Source organism: Salvelinus fontinalis, chromosome 17, assembly GCF_029448725.1.
Source record: "Salvelinus fontinalis isolate EN_2023a chromosome 17, ASM2944872v1, whole genome shotgun sequence".
Taxonomy (NCBI): Eukaryota; Metazoa; Chordata; class Actinopteri; order Salmoniformes; family Salmonidae; genus Salvelinus; species Salvelinus fontinalis.
This window is the reverse complement of record NC_074681.1, coordinates 41,919,175-41,944,145: the sequence shown is the minus strand read 5'-3', so window position 1 is coordinate 41,944,145 and position 24,971 is coordinate 41,919,175. Positions and strand designations below refer to the sequence as shown.

General features: G+C 41.8%; 1 protein-coding gene across 4 annotated transcripts in view; it reads left to right on the top strand.

Moving 5' to 3' along the window:
* The first annotated feature begins 3,437 nt into the window (after window positions 1-3,437).
* Window positions 3,438-24,971, top strand: part of LOC129814417 (low-density lipoprotein receptor-related protein 8-like) — a 179,444-nt gene continuing 157,910 nt past the window's right edge. For all 4 annotated transcript variants that reach the window (XM_055867526.1, XM_055867527.1, XM_055867525.1 and 1 more), the window contains exons 1-2: window positions 3,438-3,592; window positions 4,501-4,623. In XM_055867526.1, coding sequence (XP_055723501.1) covers window positions 3,526-3,592; window positions 4,501-4,623 — 190 coding nt within the window. In that variant the 5' untranslated portion in view covers window positions 3,438-3,525. The remainder of the gene's footprint in view (window positions 3,593-4,500; window positions 4,624-24,971) is intronic.

Sequence of the window (24,971 nt, the reverse complement as noted above, 5' to 3'; positions counted from 1 at the left end):
ATCTTTTGCATCCAAACTTTGCCTGTGGTGTTCCCATGCCTATTACATGACTAAGCATTACACCTTAAACCTGAGAGTGATTTATTTTTTATTTTAACACTTAAATTATGACAGAGACGGTGACAACAAGTGTAGCATCATCTTTGTCTGAGAATTTTTATAATTCCCTAATCCTTATAGTGGGCTCCTGAGTGGCGCAGCGGTCTAAGGCACTGCATCTTAGTGCTAGAGGCGTCACTACAGACCTTGGTTCGACCAGGCTGTATCACAACTAGCCATGATTGGGAGTCCCATAGGGCGGCACACAATTGGCCCAGCGTCATCCGTGTTAGGGTTTGGTCGGGGTAGGCCGTCATTGTAAATAAGAATTTGTTCTTAACTGACGTTAAATAAAGGTTAAATAAATAAAAAAATATTGAAGATCATGTACGTGTACCTTTCAAGAGGTGTAGAGTACAGTACTCCAGTATTTCTCAGCTGGCAAGGGAACAGATGCCTCTTGCCCATAGCCCTGTGGAGAATGAGACACCCCTAATCAGTGATATTCAGGCCCCCTGTAACGGCAGTCTATCTCTTCCTCCTCTTCGGACGAGGAGAGGCGAGAAGGATCGGAGGACCAATATGCAGAGTGGTAAGTTTCCATGATTTTAATATCCACCAAAACAAGATACAATACAAAATAACAAAATAACTAACCGTAACAGTCCCGTGTGGCACAAACACTGACACAGGAAACAAACACCCACAAACCAAACGTGAAACCCAAGCTGCCTAAGTATGATTCTCAATCAGGGACAACGATTGACAGCTGCCTCTGATTGAGAATCATACCAGGCCGAACACAAAACCTCAACATAGAAAAACACACATAGACAACCCACCCCAACTCACGCCCTGACCTACTAAATAAAGATAAAACAAAGGAAATAAAGGTCAGAACGTGACACCCCCAATTTCTGCTTCTGCTCACTGGTGAGAGAGCAGGTTTCCATGGAGGTCTTGAAGTCAGTTATTGTATTTTTCTTTGCACAGCACTCTGCTCTGTAATCTACCCAGTTCAATTTTTTTTGTAGCACTAGAATATAAATTCTGCTTCAGTTTATCTCCATTAAAATGACTTATTATGCTGTCAGCAATGGTCGTGGCCTAGATTTGACTGACAGCATCGTTCGTTCTGTAGATACGGATTATTGCACTTTTTTCTCCCTCGCCACAGTGCAGCAACCTCATTGTGTTGGGCAAGACCAATAACAGTTTCATGGTGGGTAATGAGGGGAAGTAGTGGTGCTGTTCACTCATGTGGCCATTACCTGGCTGTAGCCGAGGAGTATTATTTTGCATAATTGTTTGGTGAATAATCTACTAAGACTCGGGTTGTTAAAAAGATATGGCAGTGTCAAAAGGGAATCGATTCTGTAACTATGCACGCAGGTGGGGACAGCAAAGTCACTTAGAGACTCGCAGACCCTTTTTAAAAGGTGCCCAAATTGAGTGTTTTTGGTAAACAGGTCTGGACGTGTTTTGGACACCTGCAGGAGCAGAATCATTTAACCTTCGCAATCTCATTTACGACACCTTCTGTACTCCCTCCACTCCTTCCTTCAGTTTTTCAAGGACAAGACACCAAAATAAACTCATCATTGACTGATCATTCTCCCTCTCTTGGTCAGATCCTCTATCACGTCAACCTTGACTTCCACTGCTATGCTGATGATGCCCAGATCTACCTCAGCACCAAATCTCTCCTCAACCCACCTCTGACCCACATTGAATCCTGCCTCTCTGCAATAAATACATGGATGCAGCAAAATGTCCTCAACCTCAACAGTGATACAATGGAACTCCTACTCCTAGGCATCAAATCCACCCTCAACAAAGCTGAGACCCTCACCATTGACGACACCACTGTGTCTCCCTCCCCCACACAGGGAACCTTGGCGTCATTCTAGACACCGCCCTCTCTTTTGACCACCACATAAGACAGATTGTCAAATCCTCATTCATCCACCTCCGCAACATTGCCAAAGTCAGGCCCTCCCTCTCCTGTTCTGCCGCTGAAACCCTCATACATGCATTAATCTCCTCCTGTCTTGACTAATGCAACTCACTACTCTCCGGCATCAACTCAAACTGCCTCCATAAGCTCCAAATGGTTCAAAACTCTGCAGCTCACCACACTAAGTCTTGGCAGCACGTCACCCATGTTCTCCGTGAACACCGCTGGCTCTCTGTCTCCCAACACATTGATTACAATATCCTCCTTCTCACCTACAAAGCCCTTCACCACCTTGCCCCTCCTTACCTCTCAGACCTTCTTCTCCCCTACCAACCCACATCCCAGGTCGAAGCTCCAAAGCTTCAGCGACAGGGACTTCTCCAGGGTTGCTCCTAGGCTCTGGAAGTCCCTCCTTCCAGCCATCTGTGACTTTGAGTCCTTCACCATCTTTCAGGGTCCTAAAGCTCCCCCAATCTCACCCCTTACCCTAAACCGGGTTTGCATCTAAACCCAAATCCTACCCTCCTCATACACTGATACAGTACGTCACACTTTAACCCTTTCTTGAGCTGACCCCTCTCTTTGTTCATGGTTTTGTTTAGTCTGATGTTGTTATGTTTTGACTCCAGTTTTTTATTTTATTTCTACAATTGTAAAGTGATTTGGGGTCCTTGAAAAGTCCCATGTATTATTTGTATAACTATTTTCCTTTGCCTAGCACCCTCCTCTACCTCACTTAACTGCCTGTCATGCCCCCCCAAAAAATCTGTCTGGGTAGATGTGATTGTGTATATCTCGCTCGCTCTGTGTGTGTGTGCCCCAGGGAAGGGTTTCTCTCGCTTAAATATTTATGTGTTGGCCTACATACAATTATTTCTCAGAACATATTAAATTAGATATTCAATTAATGAAAATAGTTTATTGTGTATTATTGTGGTGGGAGGAACCTTGGTTTTGGTCTGTGTTTTCCAGGGGACTCCAATTAGTAAACTATATTAATTCAACCTTAGACCTGTTGTTCAGGTGAGAGCTTTGTTCTCATGGTCCACTGTGAAGTTAATAATTTAAAACTTTAGAAATATATTGCTTTCATCTATTGCAAATAGAATAGGCTACAAAAGGAAAATAATAAGCTGAGCCCAAACAGTCTTTGTAATTTTATGTAGCCTAATACGTTTTTTTCATGTGTTCTTGGTCAATGCATCTTCATCTTTTTCTGCCTGTTGGCGCGTGAAAAACAAAGTTGAATATTTTAGGAATTCCCGCCAATGTTTTGGCTCTGTGAAGAACATTATAAAATAATTATAGTCTACAGTAGGCCTGAACATCTTCATGTTATCGGGGGAAATAATTGAAAAGACCGCTTTATGATTATTTTTACTAGCACAATTCCCGCCCATACACGCCGTCGTCACCGATTCAAATTGCCAGTGAGGTTTAGTTCGGTGAAGTACCACTGTCGCATCGCTAGAGGAACGGATACTAGGTCAGGCTTTGTTTGTGGATGAGCTCCATCACCTCCTCCAGAAATGTGGACGGATATAAGGAAACTACTGCTCTTTCATTTGTTAGCCCTGAAACTTCATTCCTCAAAAGGTTTGTCCTATTTTCTTTGCTCCTTAAAATTATGGCAATCGGATGAAAGTATGCCCGTAATGAGCTAAACAGAGAGGGATCCATCCATACGCGGTCTCCTCCGGATGGTAGCGAATGATTTCATGCGCTAGCCTACTGTTGCAACGATGTGGGAGAGCCACTCATTGTTAGTGGAAAACTGAATGAAAATATCACAATACAAATTGCGGTCATTTAATCTGTATGTTTTATCAACATTTATGGGAAAATGTATGGGAAATGTGTGCGTCGGCGTTTACTTGGCAATGTTGACATGTGTTCCTTGGATGTGAGACAGCATCCATATAATTGCAACATAGGTGGTAGTAGCCTAGGCTACATTAATCTTTGTCTCATTGTAACGATACGATGGTTAGGCCTAATGTGCGCCCACCCCCTTTTTAAAATGCTATAATTATAAATTACAGAATCGGTCCTTACAATGGGCAAATACATCAGTTCAACTTCTAGTTTTGATTTACATTTGGTTGAGTTGTCAATGTCAACTAACGTGAAATAAACCCCCAAAAATGTACCATGTCATTGCATTTAGGTTAAAAGTTGTGTGAAAAAAAAAAACGAAATTCCCTTACATTGATTACTTTTTTCAAACCCAATCAGTTTTCCACGTTGATTCAACGTCATCACATGTCATTTTGTTGTTAAAATGACGTGGAAACAACGTTTGCCAAGTGGTTTATGTGTCTATTGTAGCAAAACAACAGCCCCAAGTGACGCTCATAACGGAATCCTATTTCAATACTGACTGCCTGGATGCATATGCGGCATATCATAGGCATTCATTTGCAAATGACAGTTTGAGCGCATGCCCATGTGTTAGGTGGATGGCGGGAGGTGCGCGCATATTGATGTTTTTTCCAACATTGCAGGAGCAGAGGCAGAAGAGTGTGAGGATGGTCAGTTTCAGTGCAACAACAAAAGGTGTATACCGACCATATGGAGGTGCGACGATGATGACGACTGTTCAGACAACAGCGACGAGGAAAACTGTGGTAAGTTAAACAATTCATAATAATGTCTGAAATTGCCTTCCAATTGCCTACACGTGACACTTGGGCAACTTTTCAATATCTAAAAACACACATGGACACTTGAGAAACAGACCATGACTAGGCTACTCAGAATAATAGTGACTTTCTGGCACATTTGGTGGCAATGGCGAACTGTGACTATAGGACCTTCAAAAATCTTCCAATACATTGTATCAAACTCAGAAATCAAGAAGATAACAGAAAACATAGCATCACTTAATGTGCCCAACATATATTCTGTAGATGGAGCGTTATAGTGAAGGAGGAACAGGGCTTTTTGACATTATGAATGAATCAAACAGGCCTGGCTGCGCTTTGGGCTGCCGCACTCGCAGAGATAGAACAGGCATGGACACAACATGTGACACCCAGCATAAAATAATGCGACCAGCAAAACAAAAAACATACTTTTTACACAACCTATGGTAGCCCAACACCACTATCACCAAAAGTGACCGCAAAAGTGTCACATCTAAGGTGACAGGCTTGTGGTGCTGAAAGGACAGGGACCGTAATACCTGTGCACTCCGTGGCGCTGAAGGAGAGACAGTTTTGGTTGAACAAGACAACTTGGAACCCTGACAAAAACTAGCTCCGACTGGGATTATTATTTTTTGAACGGTCATCCAACTCAGAATTCCAACTCAGGAACTCAGGCCTCTTTCTAGAGCTCTGACCTGAAGATCACTGATGTCAGGATTTTGACTTTGTTCATATTTTTGGAGTTCCCTGTTGTCTTGAAAGCACCAATAGACATTTAATTTCCATGAGATTCTTTTTAACAGACCCACCAATTACAAGTCAAAATGTGATTGGTTCATTGCACTGTCACCCCAAAATTCTGCTCTAATAGAGTTTGATGGCAGAGGCCTTCTGTCTAGCTTCTGAAGGCCTAGCCAATGGCTGGCTGAGCTCGATTTTTCTACCCATAGACCACCAATGAAAATAAATCCCGATGGGATATAAATCAGTATTAACCCTTGTCTTTCCAACACAAACTGAAGCGATGAAATCAGAAGGTCATACAAATTGATTGTAAAGATGAAATAGAAATTAAAACAACATTTTATTTGACATTTATTTATAAATCCGTAGGCCTTCTCTGAAGGCTTTGAAGGGGCTCCTTATTCCATGCTATTTTGTAGACTATGGTGTTTTGGTCTCTTTCTATCACCAACAAAAATGTATGCCTATGTCAGATAATGTTAAAAGCAAGTAACATTAATTATATTCTCCACAGTAGCTATGTTGGATCGGGTGGCTAGTGCCTTGCATGTAAATCATTCCCCTTAATGTATGAAAGAACAGGTGGATAGGGACCCATGGCATACAGTTGGGGGAATAACACACAGAGGGGACCGGTGCAACATCACACCTGAGTTGGGACGCTCTAGGGGCCTGTCATGCCAAACAGTGTCCACCTTCCAAAAAGTGTCCTCCCTGCATCACAATGGGAATCGATATGCTATTAGCGTCCGTTGCTATATCAGCGGTGTGGGATGACCTAATGCGTTGCATTTTGGAGATCATTACAGCCCCCATTTTTTTTAATTTTTATCCCCGCTATGTAAACAAATCAGATTTCTGTGACAATTTAGCTGCTTAAGCTATTTTTGTTGAGCTAATAAGATGACAACTATTTCAAACTACTTTTGGGTACCTTGTTGACATGTCATCAACATGAAATCCATGTCTTAAAAGTTGCTACGTTTCGGAAATGGCAAAGGAAACGTCTATTCTGCTTGACACGTTAATATTGCTTACCTTTTACAGATCACAAAGTCAGCTAATTTCCACTCCATTCATATGCACATCGATTTGATTCATACCCTGGCTTGTCTGGCTGGCATGTTTTTATTTTGAGCTTGTCTTGTCTACATTGAAACTCTATTATGATTAAAAAATATATATATATCTCGCATGGCTTGTGGTTGAATGTATATGTACCTACTGTCGGTCCTAGGCCAACAATGAATAATGTTAAACTAACAAATTACCATCAAGGGATACGTTACAATTTACAACAGTGAACGCCTTGTGAAACAGGTGCGTCAATCGACTCTAGGGGGTTAAGAGAACGGGACAGAGATGATAACAAGCAAACGCACAGGTGACAGGTAGATCAGGTATTGATTGATTTAAATGTTCGATTAGACATGCAATAATGTAAATGTCAGACAAAAAAGAAAGGATGTCTGTCTGTAATCTTTTACACCAGAGGGGTTGATGAGTGCGGTAAGGAATGGGAGGAGGTCTCCAGAGATGGAGAAGGGATGGGATGAGTGGGCAGATTGTTCTGCAATCAGATGCCACTAGATGTAGAATTTCATCTGGAGGGAGAGGAGAAAGAGCTGAAGGATGATGGAAGAGGCAGAATCTAGAGACAGGAGGTGCTACTTCTTCCGGTCACTTGTATTCGACAGGCAGCCGGTCTCCAAAGGGGGCTTGAATTTTGCTCAAGCTGGTCATCGTCTTGTCTCCTCGCCGTCTTGAAACATGGCAGAACCCCTGGAGATCAAAAGCAGAGTAAAGGGAAGAGAGGTGGAGGGATGAAAAAGCAAACACAAAGGCTACTTAATTTTCAATATCATGGGCCTGGTTTAGTTGAAAGCCCTCACCACGTCAAGGTATAGGCTGTGAGTTTTTTTTTTTTTAAATTAAGTCCCTTAACCCCCTACTCTATTTCTTCAGTGTTTGATCTGATGGGGCTCAGGTAGGTGTAACAATATGGTGATGACCCCACCCTGCTGTGTAATGGGCTCCGGGACACCTCTGTCATATTACTTACACAAATCTAGAACCTACAGATATGCAAACACTAACTAGAAACCAATGTCCAATTCCAAAACCAACCCTGGCCTGAAATTTGATTTGGAATTGGGCACAAAAGATGAATGGCTAGGGAGAAGGGGCTAATGACCAGTAAGGAACTAGGCAACTGAACAGTCAATTTCAGTCAACTGAACATTTTACTTGCAATAAATATATTTACTATGCAAATGTACACATTTACTGCCAAGTTTCAAATACAGTTGAAGTCGTACGTTTACATACATGATACAGTGAATTATAAGTGAAATAATCTGTCTGTAAACAATTGCTGGAAAAATTACTTGTGTCATGCACAAGGTAGATGTCCTAACCGACTTGCCAAAACTATAGTTTGTTAACAAGAAATTTGTGGAGTGGTTGAAAAACAAGTTTTAATGACTCCAACCTGTGTTTGTAAACTTCCGACTTCAATTGTACATGTGATTGCCTAACAAGTTGGAAGACAAGGGTTGTTGAAATACTAAAGTTTAAGTACATTTCTCTTTCTCTCTCTCTTTCTCTCTCTCTTTCTCTCTCTCTTTCTCTCTCTCTCTGTGTGACACCTAGTTAACTACTTAACGTTACCCTGAATTGTGAATTTATCTGCCCCCCACGAATGTTGCGCCTCTTGTTGAGATCACTGGTACCTTCATAGTACTTTGGCTGGTTAGAAAAAAAAAAAAAATCTCCTCGAGGGATGCCATTAAAGTGCAGGCTACATACAAACAGAACGGTACAATAACAGTTAGCTAGCTAGCTAACGTTAGCTAAATATAACTTTCTGGCTAGCTAGCTGACTAGGCAGGCTGAGGTAAATAAGTAGCTAGCAATGTCAATATTTCTTCCTATTTAACAATATTTTCATATACACTGCTCAAAAAAATAAAGGGAACACTTAAACAACACAATGTAACTCCAAGTCAATCACACTTCTGTGAAATCAAACTGTCCACTTAGGAAGCAACACTGATTGACCATAAATTTCACATGCTGTTGTGCAAATGGAATAGACAAGAGGTGGAAATTATAGGCAATTAGCAAGACACCCCCCAAAACAGGAGTGATTCTGCAGGTGGTGACCACAGACCACTTCTCTGTTCCTATGCTTCCTGGCTGATGTTTTGGTCACTTTTGAATGCTGGCGGTGCTCTCACTCTAGTGGTAGCATGAGACGGAGTCTACAACCCACACAAGTGGCTCAGGTAGTGCAGTTCATCCAGGATGGCACATCAATGCGAACTGTGGCAAAAAGGTTTGCTGTGTCTGTCAGCGTAGTGTCCAGAGCATGCAGGCGCTACCAGGAGACAGGCCAGTACATCAGGAGACGTGTAGGAGGCCGTAGGAGGGCAACAACCAAGCAGCAGGACCGCTACCTCCGCCTTAGTGCAAGGAGGTGCACTGCCAGAGCCCTGCAAAATGACCTCCAGCAGGCCACAAATGTGCATGTGTCAGCATATGGTCTCACAAGGGGTCTGAGGATCTCATCTCCGTACCTAATGGCAGTCAGGCTACCTCTGGCGAGCACATGGAGGGCTGTGCGGCCCCACAAAGAAATGCCACCCCACACCATGACTGACCCATCGCCAAACCGGTCATGCTGGAGGATGTTGCAGGCAGCAGAACGTTATCCACGGCGTCTCCAGACTCTGTCACGTCTGTCACATGTGCTCATGTGCTCAGTGTGAACCTGCTTTCATCTGTGAAGAGCACAGGGCGCCAGTGGCGAATTTGCCAATCTTGGTGTTCTCTGGCAAATGCCAAACGTCCTGCACGGTGTTGGGCTGTAAGCACAACCCCCAACTGTGGACGTCGGGCCCTCATACCACCCTCATGGAGTCTGTTTCTGACCGTTTGAGCAGACACATGCACATTTGTGGCCTGCTGGAGGTCATTTTGCAGGGCTCTGGCAGTGCACCTCCTTGCACTAAGGCGGAGGTAGCGGTCCTGCTGCTGGGTTGTTGCCCTCCTACTGCCTCCTCCACGTCTCCTGGTGTACTGGCCTGTCTCCTGGTAGCGCTTGCATGCTCTGGACACTACGCTGACAGACACAGCAAACCTTTTTGCCACAGTTCGCATTGATGTGCCATCCTGGATGAACTGCACTACCTGAGCCACTTGTGTGGATTGTAGACTCCGTCTCATGCTACCACTAGAGTGAGAGCACCGCCAGCATTCAAAAGTGACCAAAACATCAGCCAGGAAGCATAGGAACTGAGAAGTGGTCTGTGGTCACCACCTGCAGAATCACTCCTGTTTTGGGGGGTGTCTTGCTAATTGCCTATAATTTCCACCTTTTGTCTATTCCATTTGCACAACAGCATGTGAAATTTATTGTCAATCAGTGTTGCTTCCTAAGTGGACAGTTTGATTTCACAGAAGTGTGATTGACTTGGAGTTACATTGTGTTATTTAAGTGTTCCCTTTATTTTTTTGAGCAGTGTATATTGTCATAGAGTACCAGTCAAAAGTTTGGACCCACCTACTCATTCAAGGGTTTTTCTTTATTTTTACTATTTTCTACATTGTAGAATAGTAGTGAAGACATCAAAACTATGAAATTACACACATGGAATTATATAGTAACCTAAAAATTGTTTAACAAATCAAAATGTATTTTATATTTGAGATTCTTCAAAGTAGCCACCCTTTGCCTTGATAGCTTTGTACAGTGCAAAGCTGTCACCAAGGCAAAGGATGGCTACTTTGAAGAATCTCAAATATTTAATATATATTTAGCAACATGTGGTGAAGAGAGGTTTGTCTATCCAGTCTTTTCAGTCTTCTGAAGCAGTAGGTAGTCAGCAGGTAGTCACCCTCAAAACACAGTCCTTGGAGACTAGAACTGTCCGCGTCCTCCGTCCTCCACGACCGCTACAGAGGCAAGCAACGGACACTTTGGTTCATTACGTAGGCTGTTCAGAATTTTGCCAGTTCTAGAAACTGCCCTAGCAACAGAAGCGAGAGCTCATCAAATCCCCTTGTGACGCGGGGGGTGGGGACACTTTTTGCCAGGTGGACACTATTTGGCATGATGGGCCTGATTTGTGTGCAGGTGATTTAACTCCTTCTATCAAGAGTTCCTGGCTATTTTTCATTTAGGGCAGTGGTGCTATGTTTGGTTCTCAGGCCTCAGGGGTAATTTGTGGTGGAGGCGTGAACGATGATTGGACAGCACTTCTTCCCATCTCCTCCCACCCACATAGAGAAACCAGCTGACAGATAGTATATAGCAGCCTATGAGAGCATATAGAGCTTTGATAGGTAGCCAGAATCCTGTCAGACTCCCTCAGAAAAAATAATAGAATTCCAATCCCCTTGCTCTTTGTGAACCCAGCCCGTGTCCTATATTTTCAGGAGCAGCACAAACAAACACATTGGTTGTACTCTTGGCATGCGTTTCTCTTTTGTCTCTCTGGGTTTTTTTTTCTTCTGTTTTTTTTTTGTCACTAATTGTGGCTCAAGAGGAATTCCTACTGGTACCCACTCTGTGCACATCTCTCTCTGTCTCCCTCTCTTACGAACACACACGCACGCACGTGCGCACACACACATTTTCACTCTCTCGCGCTCTTCTCTCTCCTTTGTGTCTGTCTTAAGGCTTCTGCTGGCGCCAAACCAAACGAGTGTGCTTGCGTACTGCCTTAAAAGACCTTCACTTGAAAAATTGAAGAATCCCTACCGTTGACCAATGGCCAACGAAGGGGCGTCGAGTTCATCTCCAAGCTTACGCTTGCCTCGAGAAAAAATGTAGTGCGCATGAACAGCTGAAAAAACCCTTGCCGAAGACCAAAACAAACAAAAAACGTCACAAACTGTTCCGAATTGATTCGGATGGGAAGCATGTGGACGCCTTTACTTACACAGATGGACACGCGCATACCAGTGGTGGCTGCTGAGGGGAGGATGGCTCATAATAATGGCTGGAATAGAGTATAATGGCTGGAATAGATTCCATCCTCTCCATTCTGGCCATTATTATGAGCCCTTCTCCCCTCTGCAGCCTCCATTGACGCACACACAGAACCACTTTGTAGAGCATTTAGATCTATTGTGGCGATAAAGCCAGTCTCCGGAGGCCGCTTGGTATCCTTGCCCCCTCGTCTCTGACAGTGACACCAGCAGGTTGAGTCCTCAGGCCTCAGTGAAAACAGGTCATTTGGAGCTTCTCTCTTCGTCTCCCTAAAAGATTTATGTGTCGCTGTTCCACACCCGCGATACTGTGTGGGACATTTATATTATTGTTTTTTTGTTCTTTGTTATTTTCTATTAAAGATTAAGGGCATCGGTCTGGTGGACCCATTTTCGCCTTCTTACTGTCCAACAGGGCTGGTGGCTTCAATTCCATTTCAATTCTGTCAATTCAGGAAGTAAACCCAATTTCTCTCATAGTGGAACAATTTGGAATTTCTGTTTACTTCCTGAGTTGACTGAACTGACATGTAATTGACTTGAATCCTGCTGTACAACGGAATGTTATGTTTGGGTGGGTTGCATTTTGGAAATGCCAGCATTGCAAATACTTCTGGAAATTGTATTTGTCACATGCTTCGTAAACAACAGGTGTAGACCAACAGTGAAACACTTACTTATGGGCCCTTCACAACAATGCAGAGAGAGAGAAAAAATAGAAATGATAGAAAAATAATAACACAAGGATTAAATACACAATGAGTAACGATAACTTGGCTATATACACAGGGTACCAGTACCGAGTTTCTGTGCAGGGGTACGAGGTAATTGAGATAGATATAAACATATAGGTAATGATAAAGTGACTAGGCAACAGGATCGATAATAAACAGTAACAGCAGCGAATGTGAGTCAAAAGAGTTGGTGCGAAAAGGTTCAATGCAGACAGTCCGTGTAGCTACTCGTTAACTATTTAAATAACTATTTAGCAGTGGCTTGGGTGTAGAAGCTGTTCAGGGTCCTGTTGGTTCCAGACTTGGTGCACCGGTAACACTTGCCGTGCGGTAGCAGAGAGAGCTGTCTATGACTTGGGTGGCTGGAGTCTTTGAGCCTTACGGTCTTCCTCTGATACATAATCGAGGTAAATGATTATGCTACCAACATGGTTTTAGCAGGGGCCACCTGCTATTTGATGATTACACTTTCAAAATGGCATCACATTTTTATTTTATTTTGCAATCTTCACTATGTTGAATAGCTGCTGTGTGTGGTGGGTCATATCTGTGTGAGCCCACAGATAAGGCTTATTGTTAGCCAGATTGTCACCAGCATCCTCATTTCTCACACAGTTGACCTGCTCTCAATGGGCCAAGACCCTTGCAATATTGGAGAATTACTCCCTTTTTCATATAGGCTAGGTTTTCAGAGGACTAGGCTTTATTATGAAGGTTGGATATAATAAAATGAATACAGTCGTGGCCAAAAGTTTTGAGAATGACACAAATATTAATTTTCACAAAGTCTGCTGCCTCAGTTTGTATGATGGCAATTTGCATGTACTCCAGAATGTTATTAAGAGTGATCAGATGAATTGCAATTAATTTTAAAGTCCCTATTTGCCATGCAAATGAACTGAATTCCAAAATAACATTTCTACTGTATTTCAGCCCTGCCACTAAAGGACCAGCTGACATCATGTCAGTGATTCTCTCGTTAACACAGGTGTGAATGTTGACGAGGACAAGGCTGGAGATCACTCTGTCATGCTGATTGAGTTCGAATAACAGACTGGAAGCTTCAAAAGGAAGGTGGTGCTTGGAATCATTGTTCTTCCTCTGTCAATCATGATTACCTGCAAGGAAAAACGTGCCGTCATCATTGCTTTGCACAAAAAGGGCTTCACAGACAAGGATATTGCTGCCAGTAAGATTGCACCTAAATCAACCATTTATCGGATCATCAAGAACTTCAATGAGAGCGGTTCAATTGTTGTGAAGAAGGCTTCAGGGCGCCCAAGAAAGTCCAGCAAGCGTCAGGACCGTCTCCTAAAGTTGATTCAGCTGCGGGATCGGGGCACCACCAGTACAGAGCTTGCTCAGGAATGGCAGCAGGCAGGTGTGAGTGTATCTGCATGCACAGTGAGGCGAAGACTTTTGGAGGATGGCCTGGTTTCAAGAAGGGCAGCAAAGAAGTCACTTCTTTCCAGGAAAAACATCAGGGACAGACTGATATTCTGCAAAACGTACAGGGAATGGACTGCTGAAGACTGGGGTAAAGTCATTGTCTCTGATGAATCCCCTTTCCGATTGTTTGGGGCATCCGGAAAAAAGCTTGTCTGGAGAAGAGGTGAGCGCTACCATCAGTCCTGTGTCATGCCAACAGTAAAGCATCCTGAGACCATTCATGTGTGGGGTTGCTTCTCAGCCAAGGGAGTGGGCTCACTCACAATTTTACCTAAGAATGCAGCCATGAATAAAGAATGGTACCAACACATCCTCTGAGAGCAACTTCTCCCAACCATCCAGGAACAGTTTGGTGACGAACAATGCCTTTTCCAGCATGATGGAGCACCTTGCCATAAGGCAAAAGTGAAAGCTAAGTGGCTCGGGGAACAAAACATCGATATTTTGGGTCCATGGCCAGGAAACTCCCCAGACCTTAATCCCATTGAGAACTTGTGGTCAATCCTCAAGAGGCGGGTGGACAAACAAAAACCCACAAATTCTGACAAACTCCAAGCAGTGATTATGCAAGAATGGGCTGCCATCAGTCAGGATGTGGCCCAGAAGTTAATTGACAGCATGCCAGGGCGGATTGCAGAAAAAGAAGGGTCAACACTGCAAATATTGACTCATTGCATCAACTTCATGTAATTGTCAATAAAAGCCTTTGACACTTAGGAAATGCTTGTAATTATACTCCAATATTCCATAGTAACATCTGACAAAAATATCTAAAGACACTGAAGCAGCAAACTTTGTGGAAATTAATATTTGTGTCATTCTCAAAACTTTTGGCCATGACTGTACATGTACTTGTACTGTATGTTAAAGAAGAATGCATGTAGGCTACTTGTACTGTATGAGAGTATCCCCTTTTCGAGGCTAATGTATAATAAGATGAATTTCCAATTGTGTGATGGAGAAGGCCCTCTGGGTTCTCTATGGTGTATAGGTCAGAGCGTGACTAGAGGGGTTTCTAGCGTTTGCATTTCTATGTTGGTGGTTTGTATGGTTCCCAATTAGAGGCAGCTGGTAATCGTTACCTCTAATTGGGGATCATATTTAGGTAGCCCTTTTTCCCACCTGCGTTTGTGGGATATTGTTTGTTAGTTTGTTTAGCACCACGGCTTTCACGTTTGTATTATGTTTATTGTTTTTTTGGTAGTTCCACTGTATAATAAAGTATGTGGAACTCAACTCACGCTGCGCCTTGGTCTGCTCATTACGACGAACGTGACAATTTTAAAAGCCTAATGCAGTCATCAACATGAGTTTAACGTGTTTTACATATATTTCCACACTATGAAGTTGGAATAATACTGTGAAATTGTGAAAATTATGATAATTTAGTGTAAAGGCTGTTTGAAAAGGCCACCTGAAATTTCAGCCTGTTTTGGTAGGATAGAGTTTTGGCCTGCCTGGTTAGTTAATAGACCAATAAGAAAGAGTTCCAAACCTCTCTGCCAATAACAGCTAGTTTTCAGTTTTCCCCTCCCCACTCAGACTACTACCAGACAGTCCTAGTAAAATTCTTGCTTGAGAAATTGCTCTTAGCAAAAGAAGCTATTTTTATTTATTTAAGCACATTTTTATGGAAAACAATCACAGTAAGGTACTTAATTGTAACACAGAAATTATTTGATATTGAGATAAATGCATTACTATGTAGAAATTGTTTTCAAGGCTAAACATAAGATGAGTTTACTGTATGGTGCAATGACAAAGGGGTAATGTGGGGCAGAGGAATATAAATGTTTCCAATAGGGATGTGCATCTTTACCTTTCAAGATGATTCGATACGTATCTATACTGAACAAAAATATAAATGCAACATTCAATTATCTGGCAACAGCTCTGGTGGACATTCCTGCAGTCAGCATGCCAATTGCACGCTCCCTCAAATCTTGAGACATCTGTGGCATTGTGTTGTGTGACAAACCTGCACATTTTAGAGTGGCCTTGTATTGTCCCCAGCACAAGGTGCACCTGTGTAATGATCATGCTGTTTAATCAGCTTCTTGATATGCCACAACTGTCAATTAGATGGATTATATTGGCAAAGGTAACAGGGATGTAAACAAATTTAAACACACATTTGAGAGAAATAAGCTTTTTGTGCATATGGACAATTTCTGGGATCTTTTCTTTCAGCTCATGAAACATGGGACCAACACTTTACATGTTGTGTTTATATTTTTGTTCAGTGTAGATACAGTTGAAGTCGGAAGTTTACATACACTTAGGTTGGAGTCATTAAAACTCCCTTTTCAACCACTCCACAAATTTCTTGTTAACAAACTATAGTTTTGGGAAGTCGGTTAGGACATCTACTTTGTGCATGACAAGTAATTTTTCCAACAATTGTTTACAGACAGATTATTTCACTTATAATTCACTGTATCACAATTCCAGTGGGTCAGAAGTTTACATACACTAAGTTGACTGTGCCTTCAAACAGCTTGGAAAATTCCAGAAAATAATGTCATGGCTTTAGAAGCTTCTGATAGGCTAATTGACATCATTTGAGTCAATTGGAGGTGAGTGGATGTATTTGAAGGCCTACCTTCAAACTCAGTGCCTCTTTGCTTGAATCATGGGAAAATCAAAAGAAATCAGCCAAGACCTCAGAAAAAAAATTGTAGACCTCCACAAGTCTGGTTCATCCTTGGGAGCAATTTCCAAACGCCTGAAGGTACCACATTCATCTGTACAAACAATAGTACGCATGTTTAAACACCATGGGACCATGCAGTCGTCATACCGCTCAGGAAGGAGACGTGTTCAGTCTCCTAGAGCGGAATGTTCTTTGGTGCGAAAAGTGCAAATCAATCCCAGAACAACAGCAAAGGACCTTGTGAAGATGCTGGAGGAATCAGGTACAAAAGTATCTATATCCACATTAAAACGAGTCCTATATCGACATAACCTGAAAGGCCGCTCAGCAAGGAAGAAGCCACTGCTCCAAAACTGCCCTAAAAAAGCCAGACTAGGGTTTGCAGCTGCACATGGGGACAAAGATCATACTTTTTGGAGAAATGTCCTCTAGTTTGATGAAACAAAAATAGAACTGTTTGGCCATAATGAACATCATTATGTTTGGAGGGAAAAGGGGGATGCTTGCAAGTCGAAGAACACCATCCCAACCATGAAGCACAGGGGTGGCAGTATCATGTTGTGGGGGTGCTTTGCCGCAGGAGGGACTGGGGCACTTCACAAAATAGATGGCATCATGAGGCAGGTAAATTGTGGATATATTGAAGCAACATCTCAAGACATCAGTCAGGAAGTTAAAGCTTGGTCGCAAATGCGTCTTCCAAATGGACAATAACACCAAGCATACTTCCAAAGTTGTTGCAAAATGGCTTAAGGACAACAAAGTCAAGGTATTGTAGTGGCCGTCACAAAGCCCTGACCTCAATCCTATAGAAAATGTGTGTGTAGAACTGAAAAAGTGTGTGCGAGCAAGGAGGCCTACAAACCTGACTCAGTTACACCAGCTCTGTCAGGAGGAATGGGCCAAAATTCACCCAACTTATTGTGGGAAGGTTGTGGAAGGCTACCTGAAACGTTTGACCCAAGTTAAACAATTTTAAGGCAATGCTACCAAATACTAATTGTGTGTATGTAAACTTCTGACCCACACGGAATGTGATGAAAGAAATAAAATCTGAAATAAATTATTCTCTCTACTATTATTCTGACATTTCATATTCTTAAAATATAGTGGTGATCCTAACTGACCTAAGACAGGGAATTTTTACTCGGATTAAATGTCAGGAATTGTGAAAAACTGAGTTTAAATGTATTTGGCTAAGGTGTATGTAAACTTCCGACTTCAACTCTGTATGTGCTCTTATACGATACAGGACTAATACATTTTAGTTTGAAACATTTCGGTGCAATTCGGTTTGTTAGACGAACAAATCGATGCGATTCGGTTTGATACGAACATTTGTTGTCGTGCTGTCCGTGACAAACATTCTTGGTAGACCAAAAGTCATCTGTTCTTTTGACCAATCGATTGGTCTACATTTTTTAAATGTGTATTTTTCCATATATAGACACACCCTTTGTGTTTTAATCAAATCAGCCATATGCATTGAGCTTGTCTGATGCTTTAAGCACACTGTTTGATTAAATAAGACACAAATGACTCAAGAGGGAGCCAGAGAACAAGATAAGCAGAAGAGAAAAACCTTAACCTGACCCAACCACTCTCCTGAAATGATCAGTAATAGGCTACACGAGGAGTCGGCTACCTTTCTCATGTGGAATGCCAATTTATCTTACCATTTCTACTAATCTGCTTGTTAGTTATGGTTTTCATATGCACATTTTCATTAACAGTTTAATTTAATTTATAATAACTTCGTATCGCAAAATAATTGTCATGTGGTTGATCAAAATTCTATCCAAATATAAATGAAAATGATTCAAACCTAAAAAGTTTATTCTATTGCCATTGCTATCTATGTAAAAATAGTGTACATAAAGCCAACAAAATAAAAACATTGCCACCTGCAGGTAGAAAATACCCTGATAAAAAGAAATATCCAATGAATCACATCACATTGTCTACGCATGGCCAGTCTGCAACAAACTTCAAACATTGTGTCAACTTGGGTCCTGCTAAAGCTCGGCCAGCAAACTTGCAACATTAGATAAAATATTCTGGGCCCTCAAGATTTTTCCGCACCATTGAGCTCAGGACAGACACAGCTGTAGGCTATTTGTGCAAGGAATAACAGGTCATCAGGTATTTTAGGATGTTTCCACTGGATCAGAGCATGACATTTTTCCATTTCACGCTGAGTGGTTAATGAAAGGGAGAGAGCTGGAAAGACGTAAAAAATATTTTGAGGAACTATTGTCATCCTCAATGGATGTCAAGACTCAGTTTTCTTGCTGTTTGAGGTGAAGAAAACATGACTTTGAGAAGCTCCACAGCTCATTAGCGGTGATGCTTTAAGCCAATCAGAAATACAATCAGATCCCCAAATCGGCACATTTATATGCCTAAATTTGCGTGCAGGCCAGGTAGCCTATAGGCCTACTACTATGCATAATCAGGTCCGCGTCCTTACTAAACATTGATAGGAGCACTCCAAAAAAAACAAAACAAAATGACTAAATTGACAAAACTTGTAAATGGAATTATATAAACAAAAATGTGGTTCTCACGTGTAGGATAGGTTGTTTACACTGCCAACAACATGTCCACTCTGACAATGGGAAAGGTAAAAGACTGGAATAATAATATATTCAATGTATTAACAGAAATGACCGTAACCAAACAAACATTGTAGATTACAAATTATAGGAATTAACGGTAAATGTACTACTGTTGATATACAGTATGTAATGGGGAATTGATAGACACAAATGCAAACAATTCACACGATGAAGTTATGAAATAATGAATGTCCACAAATTGGCGGGAGAGAGCGCATTCTGGAGAGAGATGTGCATTGTGCACATCTCTCTCCAGAGCCACACTCCCCTTCTTGGACTGTTCCATCCCTGCGGCCTCCGCAATGGATTAGTCTCAGCCTCTGCAATGGATTAGTTCACTGAGATCTTGTGTGCCATAATTTTTTTTTATATATATATATATACACTCCGATCAAAAGTTTTAGAACGCCTACTCATTCAATGGTTTTTCTTTATTTGTACTATTTTCTACATTGTAGAATAATAGTGAAGACATTAAAACTATTCAAATAACACAGATGGAATCATGTAGTAACCAATAAAGTGTTAAACAAATCAAAATATATTTGAGATTCGTCAAATAGCCACCCTTTGTCTTGATGACAGCTTCAAATCAAATCAAATTGTATTTGTCACATACACATGGTTAGCAGATGTTAATGCGAGTGTAGCGAAATGCTTGTGCTTCTAGTTCCGACAATGCAGTAATAACCAACGAGTAATCTAACCTAACAATTCCACAACTACTACCTTATACACACACAAGTGTAAAGGGATAAAGAATATGTACATAAAGATATATGAATGAGTGATGGTACAGAACGGCATAGGCAAGATGCAGTAGATGGTATCGAGTACAGTATATACAGTGGGGAGAACAAGTATTTGATACACTGCAGATTTTGCAGGTTTTCCTACTTACAAAGCATGTAGAGGTCTTTTTTTTTATCATAGGTACACTTCAACTGTGAGAGACGGAATCTAAATGCAAATGAATTACTTAAAAATCATACAATGTGATTTTCTGGATTTTTGTTTTAGATTCTGTCTCTCACAGTTGAAGTGTACCTGTGATAAAAATTACAGACCTCTACATGCTTTGTAAGTAGAAAAACCTGCAAAATCGGCAGTGTATCCAATACTCTTTCTCCCCACTGTGTGTGTGTGTATATATATAATTGGGGTCAGCCCTAATTTGTTGCAATAACACATGCATTTTCCTTTCGTAATTCAAATCTGACTGTCTGAGCTGACTTGTATATGTCTATGGTGTATTTACCTACACTGAGCCATAAGGGAGACTGGGCATCTACCACCCCACATTTAGATGAAAGGGGGCCAAGCATGTATGCTTTTTGTCCCCCCACTTTAGATCTGAAATCACCATGACCCACGAATTAACTTAGATTGTAAGTGTTTGAGCTAGTAATATATCAATATGTATCATAAAAAATGTGCTATGACATAGCCAATGAATATATAGCACAACTTTGGATTTTACCCCGTCTAAAAATTGAATGGTTCTGACTGTTTCGAAGTTTTTACAAAGCTTCTCTTCTCCTTTAGCTTCGGCCATGCAGTACAGCTCACAAAAATGATTGCTGTCCTAGTTAGGAAATTATCAACTTTGCCCTGTATATCTAAAAACGATAATTTATTTTATTTATTATTATTATTATTTTTAAAGGAACATATTTACTATTGCTGATAGTGATCCTGAAAAATCTTAATAAAATACATGATATATACAAAAGTATGTGGACACCCCTTGAAATTAGTGGTTTTGGCTATTTCAGTCACACTTGTTGCTGACAGGTGTATAAAATCGAGCACACAGCAATGAAATCTCCATAGACAAACATTAGCAGTGGAATGGCCTTACTGAAGAGCTCAGTGACTTTCAATGTGGCACCGTCATAGGATGCCACCTTTCCAACAAGTCAGCTAGAGCTGCCCGTGTCAACTGTAAGTGCTGTTGGAAATGTGTAAGAGCATCAACGGCTCAGCCGCAAAGTGCTAGGACACACAAGCTCCCAGAAAGGGACCGCTGAGTGCTGAAGTGTGTAGCGCGTAATATCGGCTGTCTTCGGTTGCAACAGTCACTACCTAGTTCTAAACTGCCTCTGAAAGCAACATCAGCACAATAACTGTTCGCCAGGAGCTTCATGGAATGGGTTTCCATGGCTGAGCAGCCGCACACAAGCTTAAGATCACCATGCGCAATGCCAAGCGTCGGCTGTAGTGGTGTAAAGCTCGCCGCCGTTGGACTCTGGTGCAGTGGAAATACGTTCTCTGGAGTGATGAATCACATTTCACCATCTGGCAGTCAGACGGACGAATCTGGGAAAAGGCTAATGGTCTGAATGGATAGTGCCAACTGTTTGGTGGAGGATGAATAATGGTCCGTGGCTATTTTTCATGGTTTGGGCTAGGCCCCTTAGTTCCAGTGAAGGGAAATCTTAGCGCTACAGCATACAATTACATTCTAGACGATTCTGTGCTTCCGACTTTGTAGCAACAGTTTGGGGAAGGCCCTTTCCTGTTTCAGCATGACAATGCCCCCGTGCACAAAGTGAGGTCCATACAGAAATGGTTTGTCGAGATCGGTGTGAAAGAACTTTACTGGCCTGCACAGAGCCCTGACCTCAACTCCATCGAACACCTTTGGGATGAATTGGAACAATGACTTTGAGCCAGGCCTAATCACCCGACATCAGTGCCTGACGTCACTAATGGTCTTGTGGCTGAATGGAGGCAAATTCCCGCAGCAATGTTCCAACATCTAGTGGAAAGCCTTCCTAGAAGAGTGGAAGCTGTTATAGCAACAAAGGGGGACCAACTTCTTATTAATGCCCATGACTTTGGAATGAGACTTTGAACAAGCAGGTGTCAACATACTTTTGGTCATATAGTGAATATAATAGCTTGCTTTTACTCCGGTAAAACACAATTTTCAACAGCGCATTGGATAACAATAATGTAGCAAATTACATTGGTTGACATTAAACTAGTAAAGCCTAGTATTGCCTAAGCCATTTTACAAGCATTTGAATGCTGAACGTGCAGATATGCAAGATCAGGAATATACCTATTTTTGGTCAGCACTTGCTGCGCATAGTGTGCAGTTCGTCTAGGCTACTACTATAGCCTGGGGTTGTTCAGCATGCATAGATCAATAACTGTCAACGCAGTTACTTAGATCGACACCGAAGGAGAGGAAGCATCAGTTATCACAAAATATGTCTTTTCGGAAGGAAGACAAAAAGTAATATGAGAAAAGCATTTCGGTGAACAGGCGATTCGCAATGTTTGAATCGATTTTCTGACTGTTGCATGCTAGATTTGGATCGGTCTGGGGTCTTGTGGACTGATGCACTCTTGTCTTAAAAATTTGGACCGGGGACCAATGTTGATAGGTGAATTGTTACATCCAGTAGTTTCCAACATATTTCGTGCAGAAGGAGAGAACGGAGAGGATTTAGATGTTTCAGAGAGCAAAGCCATTCGAGAAACTACAGCCCAATTATTTGGAGTGAATCTTACTATTGTTCTGGTTAAAGAACTACTATACTGTGTCTCACAATAGTGCCCCAGTCAGGTCAGTACACATTTCAAAATACACTGTAGAATCATGTTTCAAAAATGTGTGTGTGTGCGTGCCCAGCATTGTGCATTTATACTGTATAAAGTGCTGTGTGTATGTTGGAGATTGAGTCAAACGCTATGAACACTTTGAAGGAATCTGTTCTGCGTTCCTTTGGCTTGAATAAGGCGTTGCATTTCTTGAGAATATGGCCGCTCCCTTGGGTAGACGGACAGGTGCGTTCTCAAACCAACCATTTGATGGCGGTACTGATGCTAGTCTGTCACTGTTCCTGGTCTCCATCCCCCACCATCTTCTCCAACACTACACCATCCTCCTCTTGCTATCTCCACCACTACACCATCCTCCTCTTGCTACCCCCATCCCTCACCAGTCCTCCCCCTAAGCACCCGCTCTCTCTTAATCCCATCCCCTCCAACTCTCATCCTAGCTCCATAGTCCCCACTGACTGGCCCCCTGACAAACCCACACACACTGACACACACACTTGCATGCATAATCTCACACACTCAGGCATACGTGTGCATGCCCCCCCCCCCCCCACACTGACACACACAAACACACACAGACACTGGCATTAGTGGCACATTTTGCACTCACAGCTTATTTTTCTGCTTATGAATTATGAAAATATTCAAACAATCAATTTAGTTAATATGCAATACCACAACACCATTGTGATAAGCTCTGTGTTGTTACGTAACTTAGTTATTCCATTCTCGGCCAAACAGAATTTTATAATGCAGAGACACTCTTCTCATCTTCTAACAAGTTGACAGCACTGTGGCTCGTACAAAGGAATCCTGTATCGTGTTCTGAAGTCAGATTTGTGCCCACCCTGACATGGTGCCTAATATTGCAATATCTCCCAGGTTGCGTCCCAAATGATACCCTATTCCTTTTGTAGTGCACTACTTTTAACCAGGGCCCACTATGAAGGGAATAGGGTTCCAGATGGAACGCTGAGTGTGTCTCTCCATGTATTCTTTTCGAGCGTCCCTTTAAAATCTCGCTGGCCGCACTCTTTTCCCTTTCTTTTATTGGGTTGTCATCCAGACTGCAGATTATACAATATCTAGGCCTATTCCAACAACAATAGGCTACTCATGAATATAACATGTTTTGAGAGAGGCTCTACATTGTCCATGTTGGGTTCAGACAGTTCTGTTTGTCTATAAACAGACATTTACATTTTAGTCATCTAGCAGATGCTCTTACTGTGAGTAACTTACAAACCAGTAAATTCAACTATGGTAGTTAAAGCAACCACATATCACAATCAGTTTCATGGGCCCCCAGACTGTTAAACAGCCATCACTAACATAGAGAGGCTGCTGCCAACTTAAAGACTCCGGCCACTTTAATTCAAACTTTAATGAAGGTATCACTAGTCACTTTAAATAATGCCACTTTAATAATGTTTACAGATCCTACATTACTCATCTCTTAGGTATATACTGTATTCTATACCATCTATTGCATCTTGCCTATGCCACACGGCCATCGCTCATCCATATACTGTATTTATATGTACATATTCTTATTTCATCCCTTTACATTTGTGTGTATAAGGTAGTCGTTGTGAATTTGTTAGATGACTTGTTAGATATTACTGCGCTGTCGGAACTTGAAGCACATGCATTTCGCTACACTCGCATTAACATCTGCTAACCATGCGCATGTGACCAATAAAATGTGATTTGATTTACAAGAAATTGCTTCTATCTACAAATATCAGTGCTTGTATAAGTAAGAAAAGAAAAGTACGAACGATGGACAAGAACAACAGTTAGCCTAAGTTTGAGTCCTGGTCTCTTTGCTCTATTTTTATAGCTAAAATAAATCCAGGCTTGTCTTTTGGAGGCAACGTGGGGTAAAAAACATTGGACGCTCTCTCTCTTCTTACCCCCTGTAGTGTTTGTTTATTTCTTATTTCTTCATACCAGGTGTGCATCCCAAATGGTACCCTATTCCCTGTATAGTGCACTACTTTTGACAAGCACTAGACCTATATAGGAAATAGGATGCCATTTTGGATGCACACCAAGTCTCCGATTGGATGTGGTCTCTTCTTATTCTGTGCCAGAACACTTCCTCCAATACCCACCACAATCCGCTTATATTAGGAAGTTGTTTTGGGTGGGGGCACCAGTTTGATTGGCGGCAGAGGTTAGTCGTGACTTTGGAGCTGCAGTGTTGCCGTGTCCCAATGCAGCACTCAATCCCCGTTGTGCTTTGGGGACAAAGAGATGATTTATTTACCCACGTTGACAGTACCGTCTTCTGTTCTGACAGAAAAAATGAACGCTTTTTAGAAATGTATTGCCTTCTGTCATGTGGTTGGTTCCACGTTTGCAGTATTATTTTCTGACGACTAAAAACAAAAGCTATTTAGAATGTATTTCCACATCTATTTTCTCCTGAGTCATAATATAGACAGACAACAGATCGTTGGTTCAGGTTTGCAGTATTGCCTTCTGACAGCAAAACAACTAAAAGCCTTTCAGAATGTATTTCCTCCAGTCCTGAGACATACAGTGTATTCAGATCTC